General features: G+C 45.9%; 1 protein-coding gene across 1 annotated transcript in view; it reads right to left on the bottom strand.

Moving 5' to 3' along the window:
- The window catches only part of SLC1A7 (solute carrier family 1 member 7), an 85,681-nt gene that overhangs the window by 46,812 nt on the left and 13,764 nt on the right, over window positions 1-25,105 (bottom strand). The window contains exons 3-4 of the mRNA XM_033915242.1: window positions 19,455-19,670; window positions 6,941-6,983 (exon numbers count right to left, since the gene is read on the bottom strand). Coding sequence (XP_033771133.1) covers window positions 6,941-6,983; window positions 19,455-19,670 — 259 coding nt within the window. The remainder of the gene's footprint in view (window positions 1-6,940; window positions 6,984-19,454; window positions 19,671-25,105) is intronic.

Below are 25,105 nucleotides of genomic sequence, written 5' to 3'. Positions count from 1 at the left end.
CAAGTTTCAGGAAAGGCGGCAAGAACAAGCGGTCAAAGGACCCGGTTTGGATCTCAACAGAAGTAAAGAGGGCAATAAACGACAAGAAAGTGTCCTTCCGGAGATGGAAAAAGGACCCAACGGAGGAAAATCACCAGGCGCACAGGAAATGCCAAAAGGAATGCCACCGAGAAGTTAGAAAAGCAAAAGGGAAATATGAAGAGGGGCTGGCCAGAGAGGCGAAAAACTTCAAGGCATTCTTCAGTTACGTAAAGGGGAAGCGACCAGCGAGAGAGGAGGTGGGGCCGTTGGACGATGGGGATAGGAAGGAACATAAGAACATAAGAACCGCCATCACCGGATCAGACCTTCGGTCCATCAAGTCCGGCGATCCGCACACGCGGAGGCCCCGCCAGGTGTACACCTGGCGTAATTTATAGTCCACCATATCTTTATATGCCTCTCTTAAGGAGATATGCATCTAGTTTGCTCTTGAAGCCTAGGACGGTCGATTCCTCAATAATCTCCTCTGGGAGGGCATTCCAGGTGTCAACCACTCTCTGAGTGAAGCAGAACTTCCTGATATTAGTCCTGAACCTGTCCCCCCTCAGCTTCATTCCATGTCCTCTAGTCCGTGTCAAATTGGACAGTGTAAATAATCTTCTCTGCTCTATTTTGTCGATTCCTTTCAGTATTTTGAAGGTCTCGATCATATCCCCACGCATTCTCCTTTTCTCAAGGGAGAACAATCCCAGTGTTATAAGTCTATCTTCATATTCCAGTCTCTCCATACCCTTCACCAGTTTTGTTGCTCGTCTCTGCACCCTCTCCAGCAGTTTTATATCCTTCTTTAGGTAGGGAGACCAATGTTGGACGCAGTATTCCAAGTGTGGTCTGACCATTGCCCTATAAAGCGGCATTATAACTTTCTCCGATCTACTCGAGATTCCTTTCTTTATCATGCCCAACATTCTATTTGCCTTCTTTGCCGCTGCCGCGCATTGTGCCGACGGCTTCAGGGTCTTATCTATCAGTACACCCAGGTCCCTTTCTTGTTCACTCTTCCCCAGAGTTGCACCTGACATTGTATACTCGTATTCCTTATTCTTATTGCCTAAATGCATTACCTTGCATTTCTCCACATTGAACTTCATCTGCCATTTCTCCGCCCATGTTTCTAACCGACACAAGTCGCTCTGGAGTTTCTCTCTATCCTCCTGCGATCTGATTGCCCGGCATAGCTTTGTATCGTCTGCAAACTTGATGATCTCACTGGATGTTCCTTCCTCCAGGTCATTGATATAAATATTAAAAAGGATCGGCCCAAGTACCGATCCCTGGGGTACACCACTAGTCACTTTCTCCCAGTCGGAGAACTTCCCATTTATGCCCACTCTCTGCTTTCGGTTTTCCAGCCATTTGCCTATCCATCTTTGTATATCTCCCTCTATGCCATGGCTTTGTAGTTTCCTGAGAAGTCTTTCGTGTGGAACTTTGTCGAACGCTTTCTGGAAGTCCAAGTATATTATGTCCATAGGCTTCCCACTATCAATTTGCTCGTTTACGGTCTCAAAAAATTGGAGTAAATTCGTCAAACATGATTTCCCTTTCCTGAATCCATGTTGACTGGGTTTCATCAAGTCGTGTGCGTCCAAGTGCCGGACTATGCTATCCTTGATCAGTGCTTCAACCATCTTGCCGGGGACTGACGTAAGACTCACAGGCCTATAGTTGCCCGGTTCCCCTCTCGATCCTTTTTTGAAAATTGGCGTGACGTTCGCTATCCTCCAGTCGTCCGGTATCTGTCCAGTTCTGATTGTCAGGTTTGCAAGTTTGTGCAATAACTCTCCAATTTCAACCTTCAATTCCTTTAAGACTCTCGGGTGAATTCCATCCGGTCCAGGGGATTTGTCACTTTTAAGTTTGTCGATCTGATAGTATATCTGGTCTAAGTCCACTTCAACTGTGGTGAGGCTGTCCTCTATTTCTCCTGGAAACACTTTCTCTGCTTCAGGTATTGTTGAGGTGTCTTCCTTCGTAAAGACAGACGCAAAGAAGGAATTTAGTTTGTCTGCGATTTGTTTATCTTCCTTGATGTACCCTTTTCTTCCCTGGTCGTCCAGGGGTCCCACTGCCTCTTTTGCAGGTTTTTTCCCTTTCACGTATCTAAAGAAGGGCTTGAAGTTTTTGGCCTCCTGGGCTATTTTTTCCTCATAATCCTGTTTGGCATCCCTCACCGCCTTGTGACATTTCTTCTGATCATCTTTATGTTTGTTCCAGGCTTCGGTTGTCTTTATGCATTTCCATTTTTTGAAAGAGTCCTTCTTTTCTTTTATGGCTTCCTTCACCTGTATGGTAAGCCATGCCGGTTCTCTTTTGCTCTTTGTTCTCCGATCTTTGGAAATCCTCGGAATGTAGAGATCTTGTGCTTCTGTGATAGTATTTTTCAGTAGTGACCATGCCTGATCTACCGTTTCAAGTTTGTCCACCATCTTCTCTAGTCGTTTTTCTACCATGGCCCTCATGCGATCGTATTTACCCTTTTTAAAGTTTAAGGTGGTGGTTAAGGTTTTGGCATGTTTCCCTTTCCCGATGTCAAGTTTAAAGTTGATTACATTGTGATCACTCGTTCCCAGTGGAACCACGACTTCCACTTCTGTTATCGGTCCCGTGAGGCCATTTAGGACCAAGTCCAAGGTGGCGTTGCCTCTTGTCGGCTCTTTTACCATTTGTTCCAGGAAGCAATCCCCTAGCACATCCAGGAACTTGGCCTCCTTGCCGCAGTTGGAGGTTGCTAGTTTCCAGTCTATCCCTGGGAAATTGAAGTCTCCCAATACAATTACATTGCCCGTTTTGCATTCTTGTTTGATTTCTTCCATCATTTCTGAGTCAGTTTCCTCCGCCTGTCCTGGGGGACGATAGTAAAGGCCAATTTTCGTATCTGCACCATATTGACCAGGAATTTTGATCCAGAGTGACTCAAGCTTCTCTTTCATTTCTGTTGTAACCATTTCAACAGAATCTATTCCCTCCTTAACATATAGAGCAATACCTCCACCCTTCTGCCCTACTCGATCTCTTCTATACAGTTTGTATCCCTGTAGTACTGTGTCCCATTTGTTTTCTTCATTCCACCATGTTTCTGTTATGCCAATGATATCCAATATGTCATGTCTCGCTATTGTCTCTAGTTCCCCCATTTTGTTACCTAGACTTCTAGCATTCGTATACATACATCTAAATTCCCTTTGTGTTACCTTTTTGGACCTTCTACTCTTGGCCGTCCCTATAGTTTCAAATACGGTATCCTTTATTGCTCCTGTGTTATCACCCTTGTTTGCTGTGTGGTCGTCCTCTCCTGTGTCTGAGTTGTCCCTTCCTGCTTTTTCTCCCTTATTGGCTGTGGGGTCGTCTTCTCTTGTGTAGGAGTAGTAGTCCTTGGCTTCTTCGTCGGGGCATCCTGCTATCCGTGCCATCGACCGGTGGTCGACTGTCGGCTTTCCCCTATCTTTCAGTTTAAAGCCTTCTCGATTGCCTTCTTCATGTTGCCTGCCAAAACTCGTGCTCCTTCCTTGTTGAGGTGTAGTCCGTCCCTTCTGTAGTACTTGCTTTTTCCCCAGAACGCCGTCCAGTTGCGCACGAAGTCGAAGCCTTCTTCTTCGCACCATCGTCTCATCCAGGCGTTGATTACTTGCAATTCCCCTTGTCTCTTTCCATCCGCTCTTGGTACTGGGAGGATCTCAGAGAAGGCCACCCTCACCTCCCTGATCTTCAGTTGTCTTCCGAGTGAGCGGAGCTGGCCCTTCAGCTCTTCCCTGTCATACTTCCGCCCGCTCACATCATTTGTTCCCACGTGGATAAGCACAGCGGTGTCCTCTCCCCCTGCGCCATCTATGATCCTGGAGATCCTGTTGGTCACATCCTTCACTCTTGCTCCAGGCAGACAGGTGACGACTCTGTCCTCTCTTCCTCCTGCGGTGTGGCTGTCCACATGTCGTATAATGGAGTCGCCTACGATGATCCCCATCTTCTTTATTCGGGAGTTCCTTGGGGGGCGTAGGTCCACGTCCTTGGAGTAGGGCCAGTCTTCTTCCTCCAATGATACTCTTGAAATTGTTTCCTGTTCTTTGGGTGGGGGGATGTCTTCCTGTGCTCTCACTATTTCTCCTGGTGTGCGGTTGTCTCCTACCTCGTCTTCGGTTTCTTCTGTGTTTGCATGGGTGTCTTCTCTCCTCACATGGGTTTCTTGAGTACAGTTTTCCAGCCCTGGACTCTCTACGTGGTGCTGATGAGCTTCCTCTATGAACATTTCTAGTTCCTTGACCTCGTCGTTTGGGCTGTACTCCACTAGAATCTTCTCCTGTGCTCGGATTCTGTCTTCGAGTTCCATCACTGTTCCTTCCAATAGTCTTACCTGACATTTCAAGCTATCCATCTCCATGCATCGATTGCAAATGTATGCCTGGATCCCCGAAGGGAGGTAGTCATACATATTGCAGCCGATACAGAAGACCGGAAAGCTCACCTTCTGACTTCCTTGGGCTTCCATTTCTTGCTTCCCTCGTGTGTGCTTGTGTTCCTTGCCTGCTGCTTCCTTATGTTACTTGCCTTGCTGTGTCTTTTGAGTGATCAAGGAGGATAAAGAGGTAGCTGAGAGGTTGAACACGTTCTTCTCGTCGGTTTTCACGAGAGAAGACACATCTAATATACCGGACTCAGAGGAGCTCATGAGTGGGGAACAGGCTGAAAAATTAGAACACATAGAGGTAAGTAAGGAGGATGTTCTCAAGCAGATAGACAGGTTAAAATGCGGCAAATCGCCGGGCCCGGACGGGATCCACCCAAGGGTTCTGAAAGAACTAAGACAAGAAATAGTGGGCACAATCCAGCATGTTTGCAACCTATCCTTGAAAACTGGAGAGGTACCAGAGGACTGGAAATTGGCGAATGTCACACCTATCTTCAAGAAGGGATCGAGGGGTGACCCCGGAAACTACAGGCCGGTGAGCCTGACTTCAATTATAGGGAAGATGGTGGAAGCTATGATCAAGGATGGTATTTGCGAACATATCGAGAGATATGGCCTACTGAGAACAAGCCAGCATGGATTCTGTAAGGGAAGGTCATGCTTAACGAACCTTCTGTACTTCTTTGAGGGAATAAGCAGTCGGGTGGACAATGGGGAACCTATAGACATCATTTACCTTGATTTTCAAAAGGCTTTCGACAAGGTGCCACATGAAAGGCTGCTTAGGAAACTGTGGAACCACGGGGTGGGAGGGGATGTGCACAGATGGATCGAGCACTGGTTGTCGGGTAGACTGCAGAGGGTCGGAGTAAAGGGACAATACTCTAACTGGCGGGGAGTCACAAGCGGTGTGCCACAGGGATCGGTGCTGGGGCCGTTACTCTTCAACATATTTATCAATGACCTGGAAAAAGAGGCAAAGTGCGAGGTTATAAAATTTGCAGACGATACCAAACTGTGCGGCAGAGTTAGGTCTAGGGAGGAGTGTGAGGACCTGCAAAGGGACCTGGACAAGCTGGAAGACTGGGCAAACAAATGGCAAATGCGCTTTAACGTGGAAAAATGCAAGGTCATGCATATAGGGAAAAAGAACCCGATGTTCAAATACAAATTGGGGGGGGGCATTATTGGGAGACACCAGTCTTGAGAGAGACTTGGGTGTGCTTGTAGATGCATCACTGAAGCCATCTGCACAGTGCGCAGCAGCCTCGAAAAAAGCCAACAGGATGCTGGGCATCATAAAGAGGGGCATAACAACCAGGACGCGGGAAGTCATCATGCCATTGTATCGAGCTATGGTGCGTCCACATCTGGAATACTGCATTCAATATTGGTCGCCGTACCTCAAGAAGGACATGGCAGTGCTTGAGAGAGTCCAAAGGAGAGCAACGAAACTGGTAAGGGGGCTGGAACACTGCCCATACGCCGAGAGGTTGGATAGGCTGGGGCTCTTCTCTCTGGAAAAAAGGAGGCTCAGGGGAGATATGATAGAGACCTTCAAGATCATGAGGGGCATAGAGAGGGTGGATAGGGACAGATTCTTCAGACTGAAGGGGTCAACAGGCACGAGGGGGCATTCGGAGAAACTGAAGGGAGATAGGTTCAGAACAAATGCAAGGAAGTTTTTCTTCACCCAGAGGGTTGTGGACACTTGGAATGCGCTACCGGAGGAAGTGATCAGGCAGAGTACGGTACAGGGATTCAAACAGGGATTGGACGGATTCCTGAGGGATAGGGGGATCGTGGGATACTGAGAGAGGTGCTGGGATGTAACACAGGTATAGAAAGCAAACCAAGTAATAAGTATAGAAATCCAACCAGGTCGTGCATGTGCAAGACCGGAGGGTTAGGACTTCGATGGGAAGAAAAGACTCAATGGGAAACCAAGGTGGCAAGGGGGCCCCTTCTGGTGACTCAGACAGGCCGTGACCTGTTCGGGCCGCCGCGGAAGCGGACTGCTGGGCAAGATGGACCTGTGGTCTGACCCAGCGGAGGCACTGCTTATGTTCTTATGTTCTTAATAGGGCAAGGACAGGAAAAGAACTCTCTGGGACGGGAAAATGAGTCCCTGCAGGGATGGGGAAATATTTGTCCCCGTGTCATTCTCCAGTACCCATCCCATCCCAACCCACAAAACCAAATTCAGTAGTGTGCAGTTAGCTAAGGTTATACCCAGGAGACTGATGTTTCTAGTAGGCAGGGTCTACTGAATGATCACAGAAAGTAAGAGAAACCATGAAGGGCAGGGAGAATTAGCAACAGCCTCTATTATAAATGGGGATAAATGGATCCTGCATGGATTGCAATCACTAGTCACAATGTTTCAGCCCATCTCTATTAGAAATGTCTATTTTTTTATTTTTTTTTGCCTTACAAATCTGTAATTCCATACCAGTGTTTGAGTGTTTGCGCATAGACAGTGTCTAGACTCACCTGCTTAAATGTAGCTTCTACCAGGTTTGCAGGAAACATGTTCCTTACAAGGAAAAGAAAGAAAAGAAGGAAATGAAATAATTTGGCAGGAGTAAAACAGCCATTACACAGTATCAGCAACCTTCTGATCTGATTAGCAAGAAGAGAGAAATCCTACTCTCTTTTTCACTGTGATTATGCTCACTCTTCAGTGCAGGCGGTTCATCGTAGGCACACTTAGGAAAGCGACTCTGAGAATTGAAAATATTTCAAGAAGTAGCTGAACTGAACTATTTTTATTCCACACAGGAGACTCATAAGCAAACTGAACACCCTTGGTGTGGGCCCAACCAAGAAGAGAATGACGTTGATATGGTTCAATCAATGATCCGAAACAATGTCAAAAACACCAAATTTCATTTTTGCACATTGGCACTTAACGAGATAAGATAACACTCTCTTCAGCTACAGTGGTAAAATCTTCCTCAGAACTTAGGAAGTTGGTCTGTCGGGCTGAGAACTTTTCAGCACCCCCTTGCATGGAATAAAAATGAGCCGAGTATAGGACAATCAAGCTATTGTGATATCACTGGGTCTCTTTTCCCTGGAGAAGAGGAGACTTAGAGGGGATATGAGAGAGAAAGAAAGAGAGAGAGAAAGGGAGAGAGACAGAAATATAGAGAGAAAGGGAGAGAGAAAAAGAGAGAGATAGAGAAAGATTGGAGAAACTGGGTCTCTTTTCCCTGGAGAAGAGGAGATTTAGAGGGGATATGGTAGAGACTTACAAGATCATGAAGGGCATAGACAGAGTAGAGAGGGACAGAAAGAGAGAGAGAAAGGGAGACAGAGAGAAATATAGAGAGAGATAGAAAGAGAGAGAGAGAGGGAGAGAGACAGAAAGAGAGAGAGAGAGAAAGGGAGAGAGATAGATAGATAGATAGAGAAAGATTGGAGAAACTGGGACTCTTTTCCCTGGAGAAGAGGAGACTTAGAGGGGATATGATAGAGACTTACAAGATCATGAAGAGCACAGAGAGAGTGGTTCATAGACAACCCCGCAAAAGACAAAGGCGCGCGCCGACAACTGAGCGCAAGACGGAGGCGCGCGCAAAGAAAATTACAGATTTTAGGGGCTCCGACGGGGGTTTTTGTTGGGGAGCCCCCCCCCAGTTTACTTAATGGAGATCGCGCCGGCGTTGTGGGGGGTTTGGGGGGTTGTAACCCTCCACATTTTACTGTAAACTTAACTTTTTCCCTAAAAACAGGGAAAAAGTGAAGTTTTCTGTAAAATGTGGGGGGTTACAACCCCCCACATCCCCCACAACGCCCCCACAACGCGGCGCAATCTCTATTAAGTAAAGTGGGGGGATTCCCCCCATACCCCTCCTCGTCGGAGCCATAAAAATTAATTTTCCGCGGCGTGCGCCTCCGCGCTGCGCTCAATTGTTTGCACGCGCCTTTGTCCCAGCGCCTTTGTCCCAGCTGACACCGAGAGAGTAGAGAGGGACAGATTCTTCAAACTTTCGGAAAATAAAAGAGCAAGAGGACATTCAGAAAAGTTGAAAGGGGACAGATTCAGAACGAATGCTAGGAAGTTCTTCTTTACCCAACGTGTGGTGGACACCTGGAATGCGCTTCCAGAGAGCGTAATAGGACAGAGTACGGTATTGGGGTTCAAGAAAGGATTGGACAATTTCCTGCTGGAAAAGGGGATAGAGGGGTATAGATAGAGGATTACTGCACAGGTCCTGGACCTGTTGGGCCGCCGCGTGAGCGGACTGCTGGGCGCGATGGACCTCAGGTCTGACTCGGTGGAGGTATTGCTTATGTTCTTATGTTCACTGATGAGGTTGGCTCTTATTGGTTGAATGAAGCATTATGACATCACAATCTCAGCTGTTTGCCAGACAGAAACGCTTCACAGTGTGAAGGGGTGCTGAAAAGTTCTCAGCCCAACCAAGAAGAGGATGACTTGGATTTGGTTCAATCAGTGATCTGAAACAATGTCTAAAACACAGAATTTCTTTTTTGCAAATTGGCACTTAATGAAATAAGATACCATTCTTTTCAGCTACAGTGGAAAAATAATGCTAAGAATTTAGGAAGTTGGTTGGTTGGGCTGAGAACTTTTTAGCTCCTCCTCGTATAGTGACTGACTGAGTTAGCAACTAGTTAATTTATTTAGGGCTAGGATTAGGATTTATTTATTGCCTTTCTTGAAGAAATTCACTCAGAGTGGTGTACATCAAGATCAATCTGGACGTAGACAATATCATTAAAAAATAGTCAAATAACAGTACAATAGGATAATACAAAAATACATTCAATACAATAAGAATTACAATAATATTTCATACAAATTTAAATCATTCTTTCAAATTTAATTTCCGTATGAATTAATTCAATCTTATCTACACCCCCCTTAATTCCATCCCCTACCCACTAACTTCCCCTAAATGAAATCCCTCACCCTGGATGAAAGTTGACAAAAATAAAGAATTAAAATAAATAACTGGAATGTAATTATTAAACCTAATTTTCATAATAAATCATTGATAACCAAACTTCGTATTTTTGGTGAAAGATTCTGAATATAAGGATCCCAAACGTCCATAAAAAGACGAGTTTTTTTAGGCGAACCTCGAACCTCCCAACTCTCAAATAAAAATAAGCGATGTAATTGATTCCTCCAATGCCAAAAACTTGGAGATTCTTTCTGCAATCAAAATTGCATAATACATTTATGCCCAATCATACAGGCTTTCTGAAATAAAAGACATTTTAGTTGGCCAAAAACCCCACAAGCTGATGCTTTACTAAAAATTATTCCCCTAGGACAACCCACTATCGAATTACCCCATAAAGAACCCAAAATAATACATCTTAATAGACAGCGTAGGGCAGCGGTCTCAAACACGCGGCCCGCGGGCCACATGTGGCTCTCCAAGTTTTTTTTGCGGCCCGCGGTCTAGACTGGATCATTCCCTTCCTTTTGGAGCAGCAGCGTGTCTGGCCAGTTCGTTCCGTTCAAAGCCGCGGATTGGCGGCTCCTTGTGCTATTCGCTCCTGCATCGGAAGCCTCTCTGACATCACAACATCAGAGAGGCTTCAGACGCAGGCGCGGATCTCGCAAGGAGCCGCCACCCGCGGCTTTGAATGGAATGAGCCGGCCAGACACGCTGCTGCTCCAGTGGCGTACCAAGGGGGGGGGGCGGTCCGCACAGCTGGTCACCCTCCACTGTTCTTCCTAGTGTGGCTCGCGGCTCCTCTAGAGCAGGGGTGCCCAACTGCTTCCCTTCCCTTTTCACCGCCGGCACCATGCTCTTTAAGCTCCCTGCTTCTCTCGCCACCCGACCTCAATTCTGACGTCAAGAGGACGTTCTGGCTAGCCAATCGCTGCCTGGCTGCCCGGAATGACCTTTCCGACGTTAGAATTGTAGTCGGGCGGCGAGAGTTGGTCGGCCCCGTGGAGATCTCGGCCTGTTCCCGATGGCGGCAGCAGCAGCAGCAGCAGCCTATTCCCCGGAGGCGGTGGTGGCATGGGGGAGGGCAGGAAGGAAGGAAGAAAGAAAGAAGAGGGGGGACAGGGAGCCAGAAGGAAAAAAGAAAGAAGGGGGGGGGGGACAAGGAGCCAGAAACAAAGCAAAAAATGGGACAAGGAATCAGAGAAAGACAGATATAGAAAAAGAAAGAAAAAGTTGGGGGAGGGAATGAGGTCTGGAGGAGAGGAAGCATACAGGAGGCTGAAAGAAGAGAAGAAACATTGGATGCACAGTCAGAAGAATAAAGTGCAACCAGAGACTGATGAAATTACCAAACAAAAGTAGGAAAATGATTTTATTTTCAATTTAGTAATAGAAATGTGCCAGTTTTGAGAAAGAAAAGATATTAAACTTTAAATAGAAACATAGAAACATAGAAATAGACGGCAGATAAGGGCCCACGGCCCATCTAGTCTGCCCACCTTAATGTCCCTCCCCTACCTTTGCCCTGTGAATAGATCCCATGTGCCGATCCCATTTGGCCTTAAAATCAGGCACGCTGCTGGCCTCAATCACCTGCAGTGGAAGACTATTCCAACGATCAACCACTCTTTCAGTGAAAAAGAATTTCCTGGTGTCACCTCGTAGTTTCCCGCCCCTGATTTTCAACGGATGCCCTCTTGTTGTCGTGGGACCCTTGAAAAAGAAGATATCTTCCTCCGCCTCGATGCGGCCCGTAAGATACTTGAACGTCTCAATCATGTCTCCCCTCTCTCTGCGCTCCTCGAGCGAGTATAGCTGTAATTTGTCAAGCCGTTTTTCGTATGGTAGATCCTTGAGTCCCGAGACCATCCGGGTGGCCATTCTTTGCACCGACTCCAGTCTCAGCACATCCTTGCGATAATGCGGCCTCCAGAATTGCACACAGTATTCCAGGTGGGGCCTCACCATGGATCTATACAATGGCATAATGACTTCCGCCTTACGACTGACGAAACCCCTTCGTATGCAGCCCATGATTTGTCTTGCCTTGGACGAAGCCTGCTCCACTTGATTGGCAGACTTCATGTCCTCACTGACGATTACCCCCAAGTCTCGTTCTGCTACTGTTTTTGCTAGGATCTCGCCATTAAGGGTATAAGACTTGCATGGATTCTGGCTGCCCAGGTGCATAACTTTGCATTTTTTGGCATTGAAGTTGAGTTGCCATGTCCTAGACCATCGCTCCAGTAGGAGTAGGTCGTGCATCATGTTGTCAGGCATTGAATCTTCGTCTGTTGTGCATTTGCCCACTACATTACTCAGTTTGGCGTCATCGGCGAATAATGTTATTTTACCTCGAAGCCCTTCTGCCAAGTCTCTTATAAAGATGTTGAATAGGATTGGGCCCAAGACTGAGCCCTGTGGTACTCCACTAATCACCTCCGTCATTTCGGAGGGGGTGCCGTTCACCACCACCCTTTGGAGCCTACCTCCAAGCCAGCTCCCAACCCATTTCGTCAATGTGTTACCTAATCCTATAGAACTCATCTTGCTCAGTAACCTGCGGTGTGGTACGCTATCGAATGCTTTGCTAAAGTCCAGGTACACGATGTCCAGGGACTCCCCAATATCCAGCTTCCCTGTCACCCAATCAAAGAAGCTGATCAGGTTGGATTGGCAGGATCTCCCCTTAGTAAATCCATGTTGTCGGGGATCCCGTAGATTCTCCTCCTCCAGGATCTTATCTAATTGGTGTTTGATTAGAGTTTCCATTAGTTTGCTCACTATCGATGTTAGACTCACTGGTCTGTAGTTTGCTGTCTCCATCTTTGAGCCTTTCTTGTGCAGTGGAATGACGTTAGCCGTCCTCCAGTCCAACGGGACGCTGCCTGTACTAAGGGAGAGGTTGAAGAGCGCGGACAGTGGCTCCGCCAAGACATCACTCAGCTCCCTAAGCACCCTGGGGTGCAGGTTGTCCGGCCCCATTGCTTTGTTAACCTTGAGCTTTGACAGCTCACCGTAGACACTGCTGGGCGTAAACTCAAAGTTACTAAACGGGTCAACTGAGCCAACCCTTGCCTGTAGCTGAGGGCCGAGCCCTGGTGCTTCTCGGGTGAAGACTGAGCAGAAGTATTCATTTAATAGTTGGGCTTTTTCCGAATCCTTTTCCACATAGTCTCCATCTGGAGTCCTAAGACGTACAATCCCGCCTGAGTTTTTTCTTCTATCACTGATATACCTGAAGAAGGATTTATCTCCCTTCTGGATGTTCTTTGCTAGAGACTCCTCCATGAGGAATTTAGCCTCCCTGACTGCTGTTTTGACGGCTTTTGATTTGCTTCTGAGTGCTGAGTGCTTCTGAGTGCTGCAGAAAAAATAGAGTACTTGGAGGGCCGCAGAAAAAATAGTTAATGTCTTATTAAAGAAATGACAATTTTGCATAAGGTAAAACTGTTAAAGGAAAGTTTTATAAACTATAAAGAGTTTAACCTCATGCAAAATTGTCATTTCTTTAAAAAGACATTAACTATTTTTTTCTGCGGCCCTCCAAGTACCTACAAATCCAAAATGTGGCCCCGCAAAGGGTTTGAGTTTGAGACCACTGGCGTGGGTGTAAATAGAGCTGGACCATATAGATAGATAAGAAAGAGTAACAGAAGTTAGTTAGAGAATAAGGGAAATAACTTAGAAAGTTGAATGTGGAGTTTGAAAGGTGTATGAAAATATCTCAGCTAGGGTAGAAGCAGATAAGCAAATCCTGCTACAGTACAGCCTAAGCAGTCGGAGTTAGTCCTTGTGAGTGTGTGACTAGCAAGTTAGTTTCTTCCTCCATTATAGGCCTGGGAGAAGAGCCAGCTGTCACCTGCTTCCTGAAGTAGAGATAGTCTTGCGTTGAGTGAAGTCTTTCTAGAAGTGCATTCCAGAGCGTGGGGGCTACTCCGGAGAAGACTCGTTGGCGGGTGTCCGCCAAATTGCACAAAGTGCTGCTAGGCAGTGATTGATAATAAAATATAAAATGGAAAGATAAGGAAGGAAGTTACAGTCATTACAAAAGAGTGGGAGAAGCAGGAAGAAATTAGTAAGAGAGGGAGTAGACGCAGAACGCGATGGATCCAAATGCGCAGGAGTGGTGTTCAATAGAAACCCAGCAGCAGGGAAGGAAGATGATGCTGGACAGACTTCTATTGTCTGGGTCCTGTATATGGCAAGACGCAACGAGGGTAGGGTTAGAGTTAGCTGTTACGGTAACTCCAGCTGTGGGGCGGTGTAGCCAATGCCGTACAGACTACTCAGGTATTCAGGATATCCAGAATATGCATGAGATAGATTTGCATCTCAAGGAGGCAGTGCATGCAAATCCATCTCATACATATTCATTGTGCATATCCTGAAAACCTGACCTGGCTCTGGCTCTCGAGGACTGGAATTGCCTCCCCTGGGCTAGATGGACCATTGGTCTGACCCAGTAAGGCTATTCTTATGTCCATATTATGTTATTGAGAGAGACATGGAGGAAGCCACTGCTTGCCCTAGAATAGATCAATAGCACGAAATATTGCTACTCCTTTTGGCCAGGTACTAGTGACCAGGATTGGCCGCCGTGAGAAAGGGCTACTGGGCTTGATGGACCATTGGTCTGACCCGTTGTTCTTATGTTATGAGTCCACCTTTGAGTTCCAAGGCCCTAAAATTTGCAAATGTCTCCCGACCTGCTTACATCAGGTCTTCTTCTACCTTCCATTCAGGAAAGCACTAAAAACACATCTATTCTAATTAGTTCAGGACTGAAGCTCTATACTGCATGATCCATGATGTTCCTGTTTAAATCTTATTAATCTTATGTAAACCACAATGATCCATGATAGTCCTGTTTAAACCTTATTAATCTTATGTAAGCTGCAATGATTCCCAGTAGACAACTGTGTTGTATAAATAGTAGGGTTACCATAAGGCTCCAGAAAAAGGCGGATGGATTAAGACATCCGGGTTTTCCTTCTATTTAAAGTAATGGAAGTAAAACCCAGATGTCTCAATCTGTCCTAGTTTTTCTGGAGCCGTATGGTGAGGATGAAGAGACTTTCTTTTTGGAAGAGGATCTGGGAGTTGTGAAGAAGAGGGCCCCCTACTCTAGAGATGGAGGCATAGGAAAACTAAAATAGTTGATATTGGTCCTAGTTTTTTAATTAAACTTAGAAACATGATGACAGATAAAGGCCATATGGCCCATCCAGTCTGCCCATCCGCAGTAACCATTATATCGTCCTCTCTCTGTCTAGGAGATCCCACGTGCCTATCCCAGGCTTTCTTGAAATCGGACAGTCTTTGTCTCACTATCTCCACCGGGAGACCTCTTCTACTTTTTAGATTTTTATTAAACATTTTATTAATTGATAACAAACATTTTGACTGGACTGTGCATTTTGTGGAGTAAAGAGTGAAAGGAACAAGTGGTCTCTATGGTAAAGGCTTCTCAGCGTTTTTGCTGGTCCCATCCTAAGAATTTTGCATCCCAAGCTTGTAGCTTGAGTGAGGAGCAAGCTACCTTCATGGAAGTGCCCTCGATTTCCCTCCAGAATGAGCTACCCAATGAGGGGTAACAGACCCAGGGAGGCTTATCTTGCATCCAAGAATGTTTGACTCATAGGCGTCTGATATATATATATATATCCCTTGGGGAGGAAGCAATAAAATGAGCATCTGCAGGACAGCATAATTTCATCAATCCAAAATGTTTTCTTGGCTTGAGTTTGGGAATTTTTAATAACTTTTATTTAAGAATAAGCATCTGCAATACAACAGTATAGAAACTGAGATTACATTAGTGACTTCTATTCTGCCAATACCTTGCAGTTCTAGGCGGATTACAAAAGAAGATAACTGGACATTTCCAGGAAAATTACAAATTAGGGTGTTGTTTACATGGTTGAGACTTTGCCGGGAAATTTACAAGAGTGGGGATAGTCATGGGGATGTGTTAGGATTCCTTGAAAATTTTTTGAATAGCAAGGTTTTGATTTCTTTTCAAAATGATTTGCAATCGGTCGTTGTTGTCAGCATGTTGGAGAGGTGGTGACCAAGTTTCGCTGCTTGCGTTGCTAGTAGGTTGTCATAAGCTAGCACAATGCAAAATGGGGAACCTACTATTTAATTTAACAAACTTAAGAGATGTGCAATGCAGTCATAACACATACCAGTTTTTTTGTTCTTATGTACACTAACCAGAGTACTTACCGTATTTTCACGTAGATAACGCGCACCCGTGTATAGCGCGCGGGAAACCGAAATATATGTAAAAAAATTTTTGTATACTGCGCACACCCGTATACCGCGCATGCTGCCCCGACTCTCCCGTCGCCGCCCGACTCTCCTTTCGCCCGCCCTGACTCTCCTCTCCCCCTTGAAGTCCTGTCCCCACCCTGAAAGCCTGATGCCCCCCCCCCCGACGTCCGATTCACCCCCCCGCAGGACCGGGGTTCAGCTAAATCCTTTTGTAACATCATGAGAAATTCGGCAAGTTGAAGTTACCTGAATTCTCACTGCTGTTCTATAATTCATGTCAGTGTCGGCGTTCTCACTGCTGTCCTCTATAGAGCATGGGGGTGTAGCCAGATACCCAATTACCCCCTTTACCTTAAAAAAGTTGGCCGGACGGGTCCCAAGCCCCATTTCCAACACTTAAACCTAAGGGGTTCTTAGCTTGCTAATATAATTGTAAAGTCTTTTTCTGTAACATCGCTGTCTGTGTACAGTCTCTTCCTCTGTAAACTGCTCTGAACTGCTTGTGGTATTGTGGTATACAAAAATAAAGTTATTATTATTATTATTATTAATCCCAGCTGGTAAAGTGCTGTGGCTGGAAATGCAGTATACCGTTCTTCTATACTAAAAACAAATCAGTTCCTTCCCATTTAACAAGAAACGCAAAAGCTGGGTAAAGCTTTTTATCAATTTAAATTGGGCCATTGCATAGTGGAGTGGAGAAATGGCCTAGTGGTTAAAGCAGCTACCTCCGCACCCTGAGGTTGTGAGTTCAATTCCCACTGCAGCTCCTTGTGGCTCTGGGCAAGTCACTTAACACTTCATTGCCCCCAGGTACAAAATAAGTACCTGTCTATTTTAGATAAACCACTTTGATTGTAACCACACAGAAAATGCAGTATATCGAGTCCCATTCCCTTTACCTTTCCTGCTTGTCTTGTTTAAATGCCCACCTTGTTCAGGAAGGGCAGTATATAGAAACGTGATGGCAGATAATGGCCAAATGGCCCATCCGCAGTAACTATTATCTCTTTCTCTCTCCGAGAGATCCCACGTGACTATCCCAGGCCCTCTTGAATTCAGACACAGTCTATGTTTCAACCACCTCTACTAGGAGACTGTTCCCTGCATCTACCACCCTTTCTGTAAAAAAGTATTTCCTTAGATTACTCCGGAGTCTATAAACTATAAACCATCATTCCTGTCAGCACCGTCAACAGGTTTGTACAGAGCTCATTAAAACACTGAAGCACTTGCTCTGACTGGGATTTTTTTTTTTTTTTTAGTCTTGACCTCCTCTCACACATTTTGTCCAAGTGGCACCAGCTGTAAGGCTTCACAGAAACAGTCATGGCATTACAAATAGGATGCATTCAACCATTTGTTTAGTCTGGAATAGTTCATTTCCCAAGTTAGACCAGATAGATCCTGGTGAACACTGGATTATTTCTGTAGGTTCTGATATTTTTCATTGAACAAACAGAAAAATAACCTGAAAACCTAAGCGGGACCTTTTCCAGTCTGAAAAACTTGTAAGCCTTGTAGTGCTTCAATAAAAGAGATTAAAAGCTGCAAAGAATTCAAACCTGGGTCCCTGATTATTAATCGATAATAGGGCAGTGCAAGAGAAAAGAGTTTTGATTCCATTTGTCCTTCTACAGTTTTGGGGGGGTTTTTTGTAGCCTTGTTTCATGGTATGGGAAATACAGAGGGATCTTCGTGATGGGCAGAAGAGGAAGCTATGGGCAAGACAAAAGGGATTTGAGTGATGGTGGAAGGGAAAAGATAAGGGAGAGGCACAAGGGGATCAAAGTAGTGGAAGAAAGGGAAGATATGGGACAGACACAGATAATCAGTGGTGGAGGGGAAGGTATGGGTCAGATATAAGAAAATGCTAACACACATTGACCACAAAATGAGGAAGCTTTTCTTTTAAAAAAGAAAGCCTTCAAAATCATAGATTTTCCTTGGTCAGACAATAAAAGGAGGCCAAGAAGCTAGCATGAGTCTCAATAACATTTTACGACTTTAAGAAAATTGGTTAAGATTAAATGATTCAGATTAGAGAATGACACGGTGACAAAATTCATCACCGTTCCTGTCCCCGCGGATAACCGTGGGAAAACATCTTCATGTCATTCTTTAAGGAGAGAGGGAAGCATCAGAGTATGAAGGGCCACAACCACTGACCCACAAGCTTTGCTCTGAAGAATGCTGGTGTACAAGGACTGAGGTTGAAACAGACACTACAGAATGACAGTCTCTGGTATCCAGAGCAGATATTGTGATGTCATAATGCCTCATTCCACCAGTGCCTAAGAGCCAATCACATCAGTGATGTCACAATGGCTTCATTATCCTTGGCTCACATAAGAATCAGAGTATGAATGGCCACAACCACTGACCCAAAAGCTTTGCTTTGAAGAATGCTGGTGTAGAAGGACTGGGGCTGAAATAGACACTAAAAAATGACATGGGATTATTTCCCGCGGTTATCCTTGGGACGGGAACGGTGATGAATTTTGTCACCGTGTCATTCTCTAATTCAGATGACAGATATGGCCCATCCAGTCTGCCCATCTGCAGCATCCACTATCTCTTCCTCTCCTTAAGAGACCCTTGCACCTGTCTTTATCTCCACCACCTCTTCTGGGAAACTGTTCCATGCATCTACCACCCTTTCCGGAAAAAAAACTGTATTTCCTTAGATTTAGGGCTACCAGACATCTGGGAAAACCCAGACATGTCCTCTTTTTAGAGGATTGTCCAGGTGTCCGGAGGGATTTCCAAAACTCGGCAGTATGTCCGGGTTTTGGAAGTCCTGAGCTTGGAGGCCTTTACGCATGTGCGACCTTCATTGTCATGACATCATATGCACACGTGCATGCATGTGATGCCATCGAGTTGGCGTCCACACGTGTGCAAAGGCTTCCAAATGAAGCCTTCAAGCTCGGGGAGAGGTTCGTGTGGGGGCTGGGCTGGGGGAGGAATGGGGTAGTCTCATTTCTACATAACACCCGTTGAATGAAGAGAGTGAGAGTGGTTCTTTTATGGGTTTTCTGAAGCAGCAGTCGCAAAAGGTGTCAGAACCCAAAGACAATCAATTTAAAGAAAGCAGCTACATGAATTCATTTACTACGTAAGATTTAAATTCATTAGACAGGATCAACCGAGCGGATGTGTGGAATGACCGACGTTTGTGTTCAGGCTTGACCTGCCATCTGGGCTGAGATCTAGAGCTCTGAGCACTGTTTGAGGAAAGCTTTAGTTCGTTATTTGCCAGATTATTTTGAGCTTTGTCTACGGTGGCCCAGGATCTGGCAATTTCTCAAAATCAGTATATTTTTCCAGGTGTTTCAGGCACCTTTTTATGAGAGCATTTTCCTGAATTGTCATCCAGAGTAGACCTGTATTGTTATGTGTGGGGGGGGGGAGGGGGAGGCAGAGAATATTAACTGCAAAGCATTCTTTGTTGTTTTGTTATATCAGTATTATGAGTATGCATTTTTAATTTATTATAGGGGTCTTTTTATGAAGGTGCGTTAATCGATTTAGCACGCGCTAAATGCTAAGATGCCTACAGGATGTAAAGAATGCCTTAGCATTTATCGTGCGCTAAATCGGTTAACGCAACTTCATAAAAGGACCCTTATGTGTGTTGTCTTGTAAACCGCTTAAGGTGTTAAACGGGTGCTATATTTTAGAACAAAATAAATAAGAAAAATACTGGCTATCACTAGTACCAGCACACCAAGCGGCCAGTCCCCCTTGCTCAATTATGCATATAAAGCATGAAGATGAAATACACTTACCGAATTAAATCTAGCAGCGCATCAGCCGAGCTCATGATCACTTTACCATTCTGTCCCGTGTTCTCCTTCTGGGCAGCCCCTCCAGGGTGGATAACGGAGACCATGACAATGCCAACAATTACAGCCACAAAGGTCGTCCACAGGTAGTAAGCAATGGTGATAAAGCCCAAACGGCTGGAAGTTTTGGCATCAAGAGCTGCCAGCCCGGACATTAAACTGTTCACAGGAGGGGGGGGGATGAGAAAAAGAGAAAACAATAATCCATGATAACAATCTGTGTGAAAATTTTTCTCTTCTAAAAATATATAATAATAATAATAATAATAATAACTTTATTTTTCTATACCGCCATAGTCAGGCGACTTCTAGGCGGTTTACAATGTAAGAAGGCTGGACATTCAGCGAATAACAAAGGTCTTAGTACAGTACAATGCTAATACAATACAATAACTCCACATATAATACAATACAGTAAGTCTAAATACAATACTATACAATAAGTTTAAATACAGTACCGAACAAAGAGTCTAGATGCCGTACAATAGTCTAAATGGTAAACTTACATATTAATTGGAGATCTAAGGGTAATGAGTGTCTGAAAGATTTAGAACATCCATGAGGGGGGTCTTAGTGGGGGAGGGGACCGTTTTAGTCAATGAATTTAGCGAATAGGGTGGTTTTGATCGATTTGCGGAATGTATTATAAGTCATATTTGGTTCGTTTATGTGGTTTTTCAGCCAGGTTTGCTGTCTGTTCGCTTGGAACTTAAAGGTTCTGTCCAAGAAGGATTTGTATCTGCAGCCTGTGGTCTTTGGGTATGCAAAGATGTTTTTGTTTCTGGTCGTTCTTGTGGGGTTGTGTAGGGTGAAGTGAGTTAGTAGGTATGAAGGTGCTAGTCCCCAGGCTTGTTTGAAACAGGTGCAAGCGAATTTGAATAGAATTCGCGCTTCTATTGGAAGCCAGTGCAGCTTTTTGTAGTAGGGGCTGATGTGGTCGTTTTTTCTAAGTCCGAAAATTAGGCGAACGGCGGTGTTTTGTATTAATCTTAGTTTTTTTATTGTTTTTTGTGGGATGCCTAGGTAGATGATGTTGCAGTAGTCAAGAAGGGATAGGATCAGTGCCTGTACCAGCAACCTGAATGATGAAGGGTCAAAGAATTTTTTTATGGTTCTTAGTTTCCATAGCGTATAAAAGCATTTTTTCACAAGTGAGTTTGTGTGGTCAGTCATAGTTAGGTGAGTGTCAAGAGTGATACCCAGTATTTTTATGTTTTTGGAAATTGGGTATAACCCCCCCCCCCCAATGCAGAGAGAAACATCTTTGCCTCGCTCCTTACCCTTCCCCCCCCCAAATAAAATGTTAGAACATAACATAAGAACATAAGAATTGCCGCTATTGGGTCAGACCAGTGATCCATCGGGCCCAGCAGTCCGCTCACACGGCGGCCCTTAGGCCAAAGACCAGGACCCTATTTGAGTCTAGCCTTACCTGCGTACGTTCTGGTTCAGCAGGAACTTGTCTAACTTTGTCTTGAATCCCTGAAGGGTGTTTTCCCCTATAACAGACTCCGGAAGAGCGTTCCAGTTTTCTACCACTCTCTGGGTGAAGAAGAACTTCCTTATGTTTCTACAGAATCTATCCTCTTTCAACTTTAGAGAGTGCCCTCTCGTTCGCCCTACCTTGGAGAGGGTGAACAACCTGTCTATCTACTAAGTCTATTCCCTTCAGTACCTTGAATGTTTCGATCATGTCTCCTCTGTTCGAGGGAGAAAAGGCCCAGTTTCTCTAATCTTTCACTGTACGGCAACTCCTCCAGCCCCTTTTAGTCTGTGAAACTTGGAGATGTGTTATCGTAACCTGGACAATAAAACATTTTCATGTAGGAAAACAGTAGCTTTACTTACTTCTACACTTGTCCAGAGATAACAGCAACAGGAAGTACCACAACAAGAACTTAAAAATGAACTTGCGGAACTATTGTTAGTAATAAGTAATTTATCCGTAAAATCCAGCATAGTACTAGATGATTGGAGGGTGGCCAATGTGCAGGGCAAAATGGTAGAAACTATTATAATGAATAAAATTACAGAGCATAAACCTAGACATGGATTAATGAGACAAAGCCTACATGGATTTTGTCAAGAGAAATCTTGCCTCACCGATCCGCTACAATAAACATGTGGATAAAGGTGTGCCAGTTGATATTGTGTATCTGGATTTTCAAGAGGCATTTGGCAAAGTGCCTCACGAGCAATTGAGGAAATTAGAAAGTCGTGGGATAGGAGGCAATGTCCTATTTTGGATTAAGAACTGGTTAAAAGTCAGAAAATAGAGAGTAGGACCAAATGATCAGTATTCTTAACGGAGAAGGGTAAATAGTGGGGTTCAAACACTCCGTAATCACACAACCCCGAGGAAACCAACAATTCAGTTCTCCAAACGCCTAGGGGATATATTCACTTGTTCCCTAATTAAAAAGAATTAACTTTCAATATGCTAACACTATATTGGAAGTTAATTCCTTTTAATTAGAGAACAAGTGAATATATCCCCTAGGCGTTTGGGGGGTATTAAATAGTGGGGTTCCACAGTGGTCTGTGCTGACTCCATCACCGACGCAGATTGCATTTTGCAGCACTCACACCGCTGCAATAGAGTTTTTCTTTTTTCTTTTTTAATTTAATTTTATTCATTTTATCAACATATTTTACAAGTATCCAACTTGTTCTGGCAATACAGAGAATAGGATATAAAAAAAAAAATACAATGTAAAGGGAATAACAAATCCCATTATGTAATAAATGTTATCTCTTCCTTAGACCTCAATATTAAAACCTGAGAGGGAACAAAAAAAAGATAAGGAGATCTTCTACTAAGAAATATATCCCAAATGAGCTTAACGGGTTACTCTTCATCTGTCTTTCTTTCAATTATCCCTTCATTTCCTGGCTGAGTTTTTAAAAAAACTTCCGCTTCACTCTCTCAGGATAAATTGTCACATAATATGAATCCACACCATGGTCCATGTCTAACCAAACTGTTACAACACGCCAGCTGCTCGTTTCACCTCAGCAGCTAATGACTTTCTCGTGAAGAAAAAAATAGCACCCCCCCCCCCTTTTACAAAACCATAGCGTGGGTTTTAGCGCTGGCTGCTGCTATTACTGCTGCAGCTGGTGCTAAAAACTGCTCTACTGTTTTGTAAAAAGAGTGGGGGGGGGGAATAAAAAAATGTATAAAAATAAAAAGAGGAGGTTTTTATAGCCTATGATTGAAATGTATGAGCCCAGTGTAATGCCTGAATGAGCTTTGAGGCTCTAAAGCTCTTTGGCTTTTCCCTACCCCTGCTTAATACAAGATGACAAGTAGTACAGATAAGCTGTTGTTGAAAAAAAATTTTGTTTTGACAAGTGAGATCAAGGCTGGATTTACAGTGCAGTTTGTTGTGTGAAGTGTGTATTTTTACCACTGTCCCTGATTATCTACTGAGTCATGCACTAATGTTTATAATTTATAGGGCTAGATTCGTTAACCTCCTTTCCGTGTCCGATCCGTGCTCGACTGCATGCAGGCTGACGAATTCACTAAAGGCCCGCATGCAAATGGGGACGATCGTTGGCACGCTCCCCACCCACCGCACGGATCGCTAGAGAGCGATCCTTGAGCATACGCAGACCATCTTCCTTGCCTGTAGATGGTCTGCACATGCTCTCAGTAGGAAACCTTTTTTTTTTTTTTTTTTTTTTGCAAGCCCGTAGTTTTAACCCGCTTTAAGCCTGCGGGTTAAAACCACGGGCTTGCACTGCGGGGAAGGGCAGGAGAGTCGGGGCTGAGAGCAGGAGATTGGGGCAGAAAGCAGAGAGCAGGGCGGCAGGCAGGAGAATCGGGGCAGAGAGCAGGAGACTGGGGCAGAAAGCAGAGAGCAGGGCGGAAGCAGGAGAATCGGGGCAGAGGGCAGGAGACTGGGGCAGAGAGTAGGGCGGCAGGCAGGAGAATCGGGGCAGAGGGCAGAAGATTAGGGCAGAGAGCAGGAGATTAGGGCAGAAAGCAGAGAGCAGGGCGGCAGGCAGGAGAATCGGAGCTGAGAGCAGAAGATTAGGGCAGAGAGCAGGGCGGCAGGCAGGAGAATCAGGGCTGAGAGCAGGAGATTAGGGCAGAAAGCAGAGAGCAGGGCGGCAGGCAGAAGAATCGGGGTAGAGAGCAGGAGACTGGGGCAGAAAGCAGAGAGCAGGGCGGCAGGCAGGAGAATCGGGGCAGAGAGCAGGAGACTGGGGCAGAGAGCAGGGCGGCAGGCAGGAGAATCAGGGCTGAGAGCAGGAGATTAGGGCAGAAAGCAGAGAGCAGGGCGGCAGGCAGGAGAATCGGGGTAGAGAGCAGGAGACTGGGGCAGAAAGCAGAGAGCAGGGCGGCAGGCAGGAGAATCGGAGCTGAGAGCAGAAGATTAGAGCAGAAAGCAGAGAGCAGGGCGGCAGGCAGGAGAATCGGGGCAGAGGGCAGGAGACTGGGGCAGAGAGTAGGGCGGCAGGCAGGAGAATCGGGGCAGAGGGCAGAAGATTAGGGCAGAGAGCAGGAGATTAGGGCAGAAAGCAGAGAGCAGGGCGGCAGGCAGGAGAATCGGGGTAGAGAGCAGGAGACTGGGGCAGAAAGCAGAGAGCAGGGCGGCAGGCAGGAGAATCGGAGCTGAGAGCAGAAGATTAGAGCAGAAAGCAGAGAGCAGGGCGGCAGGCAGGAGAATCGGGGCAGAGGGCAGGAGACTGGGGCAGAGAGTAGGGCGGCAGGCAGGAGAATCGGGGCAGAGGGCAGAAGATTAGGGCAGAGAGCAGGAGATTAGGGCAGAAAGCAGAGAGCAGGGCGGCAGGCAGGAGAATCGGAGCTGAGAGCAGAAGATTAGGGCAGAGAGCAGGGCGGCAGGCAGGAGAATCAGGGCTGAGAGCAGGAGATTAGGGCAGAAAGCAGAGAGCAGGGCGGCAGGCAGAAGAATCGGGGTAGAGAGCAGGAGACTGGGGCAGAAAGCAGAGAGCAGGGCGGCAGGCAGGAGAATCGGGGCAGAGAGCAGGAGACTGGGGCAGAAAGCAGAGAGCAGGGCGGCAGGCAGGAGAATCAGGGCTGAGAGCAGGAGATTAGGGCAGAGAGCAGGGCGGCAGGCAGGAGAATCGGGGTAGAGAGCAGGAGACTGGGGCAGAAAGCAGAGAGCAGGGCGGCAGGCAGGAGAATCGGAGCTGAGAGCAGAAGATTAGAGCAGAAAGCAGAGAGCAGGGCGGCAGGCAGGAGAATCGGGGCAGAGGGCAGGAGACTGGGGCAGAGAGTAGGGCGGCAGGCAGGAGAATCGGGGCAGAGGGCAGAAGATTAGGGCAGAGAGCAGGAGATTAGGGCAGAAAGCAGAGAGCAGGGCGGCAGGCAGGAGAATCGGAGCTGAGAGCAGAAGATTAGGGCAGAGATCAGGGCGGCAGGCAGGAGAATCGGGGTAGAGAGCAGGAGACTGGGGCAGAAAGCAGAGAGCAGGGCGGCAGGCAGGAGAATCGGGGCAGAGGGCAGAGAGCAGGGCGGCAGGTAGGACAATCGGGGCAGAGAGCAGGGCGGCCAGACAGGAGAAATGGGGGTTTTAGCACAAGTGGCTGGTCCTCACCAGTCACTAGTTTTTTGATCGGCC

Source organism: Geotrypetes seraphini, chromosome 12, assembly GCF_902459505.1.
Source record: "Geotrypetes seraphini chromosome 12, aGeoSer1.1, whole genome shotgun sequence".
NCBI classification, from domain to species: Eukaryota; Metazoa; Chordata; class Amphibia; order Gymnophiona; family Dermophiidae; genus Geotrypetes; species Geotrypetes seraphini.
Note: the sequence above shows the minus strand (reverse complement) of the source record. Positions and strands in the feature narration are given on the sequence as shown.